Source organism: Myotis davidii, unplaced genomic scaffold, assembly GCF_000327345.1.
Source record: "Myotis davidii unplaced genomic scaffold, ASM32734v1 scaffold217, whole genome shotgun sequence".
Taxonomy (NCBI): Eukaryota; Metazoa; Chordata; class Mammalia; order Chiroptera; family Vespertilionidae; genus Myotis; species Myotis davidii.
Window position 1 is genome coordinate 6395571 of NW_006290034.1, and position 7580 is coordinate 6403150.

Below are 7580 nucleotides of genomic sequence, written 5' to 3' on the forward strand. Positions count from 1 at the left end.
AGCCAGCTGTAAAGCAATGCAAGTTGCCCTGGGGCCTTGGGCAGCTACAGTTTGTTAAGTAATTTTCAGATTACAAAGGGCCGGGCCTTTCATATGCAAAAGCCTCCATGTACGGCTTGGGCGAGGCAGAGCCCCAGGGGATCAACTGGGCGGGCGGAGCAAGCAGTATGGCTACTCTCAGTCCTGTCCTCAGAGGCCCCGGCAATCGCTGCTTGTGCCTCCTAGAGAAAGCTGCCCTCGAGTTCCTACCGATGCCAGACAGTCCCGTATGAGCCTGGGTCCCCAGAGACTCCCCCGGAACTGGAGCTCAGAGCCTGAGACTCCCTCCCAATTGAAAAAGACAATCGTGACCTCAGCCGCCAGCCCTCTCTGCATGCACCTTCACACCTTTGTATTTTACTTCTGCACCACACCTCCTCTGAGTCTCGGTATGCTTTTCTCTTTCCTTCTAGTTGTAGAATTTCCACTCAGCCAGCCTTCCTGTGGTTCTGGATGATGTCCGTTCCGTCTTTTAGTTGTATTTTTGAAGTGGTTGTGCGAGGCAGCAATCTCCGGTGTTTACCTATGCTGCCATCTTGGTTTCTCCTCTGAGTATATTTATTGATGCTGTTTTATGAATGGATGTTTATAAATGATTTGCCTTGTCTTTGAAGGGCTCTCCATACTCTTAACACAGTCTGCACAGGGGGTACTTAACTCTAACATGATAGCTCAGTTTCTTTTATTGGTTAGAATAAATGACACAGTGAGATGCTTGCTGACAGTGGTCATGTCATACTGCTGTGACCCCCCCATAGTATCCGCCATGTGGTTGCTCCATGTGTCCTTAATTAGAAATAAACTTGTCTTATCCCTTGTGCTCTGACATTCAAGTGTCCAAAGATACAAAAGTAGTTTTCTGCTTATGGGATAAAAAATACAGTGTTGGCCTCAAAGAGGAAGTCTGTCCTCAGGTTTAGTTGATTTGCAAGACCAAGCTTGACAGTGGCAGTCATTATTTCGTCATTTCTGAAAAAATAGGAGTAGCCACGGAAGCAAAAGTTCAGTTTTAGACGGGGCATTTCGTGACTGGACTTTTCCTTTCAAGGTAAATGCGTTTATCCCAAATTTTTATTTTATACAGAATAATTGCTCACCAAAGAAAAATGTCCTCTCATTGTTAATGGTTTCTATCATTTCTTTTTCTTTCCAACTTTATTTGGTGGGGGAAGGGTTATATTTGAATGTCTGCATTGAGTTGGTTAATTTAATGGCAATCTGGAAGATTCTGGTGCCTGACAAAATGTGAAAAGGTATGTATGGCATCGTTTCTATTTTCATTCATGCTTCTGTGAGTATGTGAGTGTTTTTAAAGGGACATGTGTTTGTTTCTTTTCTCAACCTGGATCTGTAAGTGGCTGTGGCTCTGTGGTTTTGTGTGATGTTTGGTCTTTCAGGGTCGGATGGCCCATCTTTTTGTCCAGGTGGCTATGGTAACATTTCTTTGGGGCAGTTGCAGATTCAGAACCACTGATGTAAAGGTTAAGATTGTATAGAAACTTGCCATGCTCTTCTCTTCCTTTCCCAGGGTAAGGTCTAATATAAGTTCATAGGATTAGTTCATACTCTGTTTACTTAGCATAAACATGTATTTCAACATATTTAAAATGCTATCTAAATTTTATCGTGCTTGACAAAGAACATCATTGACCTTTAATGAAAACAGGAACAAAAAAATGCTAGGAAGGTAGTTTCTACTGCTGATTCTGCTGTTTGTGGAAAGCGTCCGGTTCTCCCAGCTCCAAGTTCTCTCACCCAGTTTCCCTGTGGCCTTTCTCACTGTTCTACATGCACGATCTAAAAACATCTGGTCGGATTGTAAGGTACTTGGTAGAATGTTGCTGTTGCTACTCGTCCCTGGCAGTGAGGTCCTGCTTCCAACCCTCCCCCATGCCCCAGACCTTGGAAATCGATGCACTTTTGAGAGCTGAACAAATAACTAGTGGCATTTGTTGTCTAAATTACCTTAAAACACAATAGATATACCAAAGCCAAAAATACTTAGCATGGGTTTACTTAAATATGAAATAAAATTGTGGCCTCCTAGAACTGTTTTATTAGAAAATAATAACATGTAAATAATAAGTAGGGAACTGGTTAAACAAGCTATAATACACAGCTCTAACAGAAAGATCTATCACAATGAAAAATACTTAGAGAAAGTTTGTAGTGGCATGGGAGAATGTCTATGATAAAAAGCTTAGTTTGTGGGTGTTTTTTTAAAGGATATATGAAGAAATATCTCAACTAGCCTTTTAAAACATACATGGCAAACACTCTGATCTCACTTATAGTGGGAACTTTAAAAATCAAACTCAGACACAGAGAACAGATGCCAGAGACAGAAGCGGGTGTGGGGAAAACTGGTGAAGATGGTCAAAGGTACAGACTTCCAGTTATAAGATAAATAAGATCTGGGAACAGCATGGTGATTATCTTAAATAATAAAAGGCTAATATGCAAATTGACCAAATGGTGGAACAACCAGTTGCTATGATGCACACTGACCACTAGTGGGCAGACACAATGCAGGAGCCAGGCTTACGGCTGGTGAGCGCAGCAGTGGTGGCAGGAGCCTCTCCTGCCTCCATGGCAGTGCTAAGGATGTCCAGGGAGCGGGCCAAAGCCCTCAGTCGGATATCCCCCCAAGGGCTCCTGGACTGTGAGGGGGCATAGACCAGGCTGAGGGACCAACCCTTCGCCCCTGCCCCAAGTACACAAACCTTGTGCACCAGACCTCTAGTAGTTAATAATACTGTATTGCACATTTTAAAATTGCTAAGAGAGTAGATCTTAAACATTTTTATCATAAAAGTGTAACTGTGAGATGATGGATGTTAACTAAACTCATTGTAATCATTTTGTAATATATATGTATATCAAATCATTAATTGGTATACCTTAAACTAATACAATGATATTTCAATTATATCTCAATAAAACTGGAAAAAAGTGAAAAACTATATTTAGAATTTATGGAAATACAAAACAAAGGAAATACCCTAAAATATTAAACTATGGGTAGTAAGAGTTTAGATGACTTCTGCTTTTTGGTGCTTTATACTTTTTGGTACAAATACATAAAAAGTAGAGGGAAAATAAAGAAAGCTTGATATATAACAAATAGAACCATAGCCTAGGTGAGAATGTTTTCACTCGAAAGGACAATATGTGAACAGAAGTGTCTGATAGAACCTAGAGGAAGGACCTCCAGCAACAAAAATTTGTAAAAGTTCACTCAATACTGCCATGGGAGAGGAAGGCAGATGCATCAGACCTAGATGATACTCAGTTCAAAATATCCTTTCATCTCCCGTCCTACTTCAATTCAATGCTTACCAAGCAAAATTATGGTTTTTATTGGCTTTTTTACGTGTTCTGATACAGTGCTGCTCGTTATACCAACATGCTCCTTATTTCAGTTTATACGTCAGTCTCCTCTGATTTGGTTGGTGGAAGTTCTTGTGTAACCAGTCAATTCTAGGTGCCCTGATATGATCAAATTCCTGGACCTGCAAAGCTGAGGACGGACTGCAGAGCTGTGGCAACCACACCACATAAAGTCTGTGACCACTGACCTCACTAGAACACTCGTCACGACCTGCCTCTCCTTGATACTGCTCCTATGTCGAGGTCCCGGTTGACCCGTCCACTGCCTCTCCTTTCCAGGCTCTCTCAGAGGTTCCTTCTTCATTTCGGGGGAAGACAGAATGGGAGGAAATCAATCCAAAAACGATCCCAACACTGGTAAGTTCAGGACAGAAACCGTTACCTGCCTCACTGCCTGGTTAAGTGAACTGGAATAATTGGAAGGTGCGCTTGGAGGGCTGTAATGGGACAACGTTTCTGAGGTTGGAAGGATCAGAATTCACCATGATGCAGTCATACCGGGAGAGTGAGACGGGGAACCGGAGAGAACTGTCTGATCCTCTGGATTTGAGTACAGGGTGTCTCTCTGCTTGGGATTAGACCAGCTGGGTAGTTTGTGGGAATCTAGTTGACTTCCCTCACTACCCACCCCTATTTGTGGTGTAGGGATTGGGAAAACTCCCCGTGGCTGCCTTTGGCTTCACTGCAAACAAACGAAAAAAACAAAAGGCAGTGGGTGCCAAGGTCAGATTCCCAAGGACCTTGGGAAACACTAGTTCTGGGATTCTCTGCTTAAATCTGGGAAACACAGACGGTGTTTTTGTTTATAAAGGGAGCTATGGGTTTATCTAAGGGACATACGCTGGGCTTTTCTTTCATTTGTGTAGCTGATGGTTTTTTAAGTTCTGATTCTAATTTCCATGTTAAAGTACTCAGGACCTAAGGCAGGAAGTTCTCTCCATTTGCGGAGTTGTAGCCCCTGTCATTAATCTCCACGGGTTACTTGGGTAGGGCGGGGCACCTGGGGGCATGTCAGCCTAGGTGAGGATCAGTGGCAGATACATTAACCCCCTTCATGTTCTCTCATTGACAAAGGAATCCACACCACAACAGCTCCAAGAATTACCCCTGCACCCTGCCCTTCCGAGTAAGTGAGCATTCTCCCACCCACTTCCTCTTATACTACATGGCGCTTGATTTTGTGTTGACAGCTTTGCGTTATGGGCTTGGGAGGGGACATCTGAGGAGAAGGGGCCAGAGACAATAGAAAAACTAAGCCCATTTTTTATCCTCTTTCCTAGGGACCCCCCCCCCCAAGCCTCAAGAGATCCGTGAATCCTTTAAGTTTATAAATAGAATTTATTATGTGGGCCACCTATGAACATTTTTTAAAATTACAGTTGATATAGCATATTCTGTTAGTTTTAGGTGGACAACATAATGATTCGACATGTGTATAACTTACAACATATCCTGTCAATCCCCCCTCCCATCCTGTAACTGTCGATTTTTTCTCTGTATCTATGAGTTGTTTTTGTTTTATTTTGCTTTTTAGATTCCACATATAAGGGAAATCATATGGTATTTTCTGTTCCCTGTTTGATTTATTTCATTTCTTTAGGAACCTCCATACTGTTTTACATATGGCTGCACCAGTTTACAACCCCACCAACAGTGCATGAGTTCCCTTTTCTCCACATCCTCGCCAACACTTATTTGTTGATTTATTGATGATAGCCATTCTGACAGGTGTGAGGTGATACCTCTGTGTGGTTTTTGTTTCTTTGTTTTTTAATATATTTTATTGACCTTTTACAGAGAGGAAGGGAGAGAGATAGAGAGTCAGAAACATCAATGAGAGAGAAACATCGATCAGCTGCCAGGCACATGCCCTTGACCGGAATCGAACCTGGGACCACTCAGTCCGCAGGCCGACGCTCTATTCACTGAGCCAAACCGGTTTGGGCATCAATGTGGTTTTAATTTGCATTTCCCTGATGTTGAATATACTTTCATGTCTGTTGGCCATCTGTATGTCCTCTTTGGAGAAATGTCTACTCAGGTCCTCTGCCCATTTTTTATCGGTTTATTTTCTTGGTGTTGTTATATGAGTTGCTTATATATTTTGGATATTATTGAATGTATCATTGGCAAATATCTTCTTCCATTCAGAAGGTTGTCTTTTTGCTTTTACTTTTGATGGTTTCCTTCACTGTGCAAAAACTTTTTAGTTTGACGTGTCTGGTTTTGCTGTTGTTGCTGTTTCCCTTGCCCAAGAAGAGACATCCAAAAAGGTATTATTACCAAGAGCAATGTCAGAGAGTTTATTGCCTATGTTTTCTTTTTAGGAGTTTTATGATTTCAGATCTTACTTTTAAGTATTTACTCCATTTTTTGTTTATTATTGTATATGGTGGTCCAGTTTCATTCTTTTGCATGTGTCTGTCCAGTTTTCCTAACACTGTTTATTGAAGAGATTGTCTTTACCCAACCGTATATTCTTTCCTCCTTTGTCAGAGGTTAATTGACAACACAGGCATTGTTTGGTCCGCACTGAAAGGAGCCGGGCCAAAGATGTTGCGAGGGTTTAAGAAATTTTATTACGTTCTCTCACAGCTGGCTGAGACCAGTGTGTCAGTGTCAGCCCTAAGGGGGTGGTTATGTTCTCTTATGTATGGTAGAAGTATGCAAAAATAGGGTCAGGATGTGGGTGCACAAGTTGGTCAAGCAGTGGGGAGGGCAAGAGTTGGTCAAGGGAGGAGAGTGCACAGGTCAGTAGGAGGGAGAGGACTTCTTATCTTGCTTCTGCAGGCACCAGCCATCTGCCCCAAGCTATGGGGAAAGGCTTATAATAATACATATTTCAGAAAACATGTCCAAGTAGGAGAGATTAGGGGTAGTTCATCCTAACAGGCATGGGCTTATTTCTGGGTACTCTATTCTGCTCCATTGATCTGTGTGTCTCTTTTGATGCTAGTATCATGCTGTTTTAATTACTATAACCTTGTGGTATAGTTTGATATTAGTGTGATACCTCTAATTTTGCTCTTCTTTCTCAAGATGGCTTTGGCTATTCAGGGTCTTTTATGGTTCCATATAAATTTTAGGATTATTTGTTCTAGTTATGTGAAAATGCTGCTGATAGTTTTATAGAGATTGCATTAAAATCCGTAGATTGCTTTAGATAGCATGGGCATTTTAACAATGCTAATGCTTCCTGTCCACAAGTACAGTATATATAGCCTTTCTTCAGTTGCTTGCTTCAATGTCTTATAGTTTTTGGGTACAGGTCTTTTGCCTCCTTGGTTGAAGTTATTCCTAGGTATTTCATTCTTGTTGATGCAATTGTAAATGGGATTGTTTTCTTAATTTCTCTTTCTGATAGTTTGTTATTGATATATTAAAAATGCAGCCAATTTCTCGTTATTAATTTTGTATCCTGCTATTTACTGAGTTCATTTATTCTAATAGCTTTTGGGTGGACTTTTTAGGGTTCTCTATATGTATAGTATGTCATCTGCAAATAAAAGACACTTTTACTTCTTCCTTTCCAATTCAGATGCCTTTTATTTCTTTTTCTTGTCTGATTGTTGTGGCTAGGACTTCCAATGCTGTGTTAAATGAAACTGATGAAAGTGGATGTTCTTGTCTTGTTTCTGATCTTAGAGAAAAAGCTTTTAGCTTTCTCCATGGAGTATGATGTTAGTTGTGGGTTTGTCATATATGGCCTTTATGATGTTGAAGTATGTTCCCTCTATCCTCACTTTGCTAAGAGTATTTATCATAAATGGATGTTGGATTTTGTCCAATGCTTTTTCTGCATCTATCTGATGCAATCGTATGATTTTTTTTTCATTTTGTTTCTGTGGTGTGTCACATTAATTAATTTGTGTATATTGAACCAGCCTTGCATCCCAGGAATAAATCCCACTTGACCATAATATATGACCTCTTCAATGTATTGCTGAATTCGGTTTACTAATATTTTGTTGAGGATTTTTACATCTGTGTTCATGGCCTATAGTATAGTTTCCTTTTTTTTTTTGTGTGTGTGTGTGGGGGGGCGGTGGGGGAAGTGTCTTTGCCTGGTTTTGGCACCAGGGTAATGGTGGCCTTATAAAATGAGTTTGGGAGCTTCTCCTCCTCTTCAGTTTTTTGGAATAGTTTTAGAA

At 40.9% G+C, this 7580-nt stretch overlaps 1 protein-coding gene across 4 annotated transcripts in view; it reads left to right on the forward strand.

The window, feature by feature from the left end:
- LOC102773724 (chromosome unknown open reading frame, human C1orf162) overlaps window positions 1-7580 on the forward strand; it is a 16832-nt gene that overhangs the window by 7843 nt on the left and 1409 nt on the right. The window contains exons 1-3 of one of the 4 annotated variants that reach the window (XM_015563431.1): window positions 594-1087; window positions 3709-3786; window positions 4498-4555. In XM_015563431.1, the coding sequence (XP_015418917.1) occupies window positions 3750-3786; window positions 4498-4555 (95 nt within the window). In that variant the 5' untranslated portion in view covers window positions 594-1087; window positions 3709-3749. Of the gene's footprint in view, window positions 1-593; window positions 1088-3039; window positions 3787-4497; window positions 4556-7580 lie in introns of those variants that run through there. The other 3 variants (XM_015563432.1, XM_015563430.1, XM_006763004.2) reach the window with 3 other exon arrangements.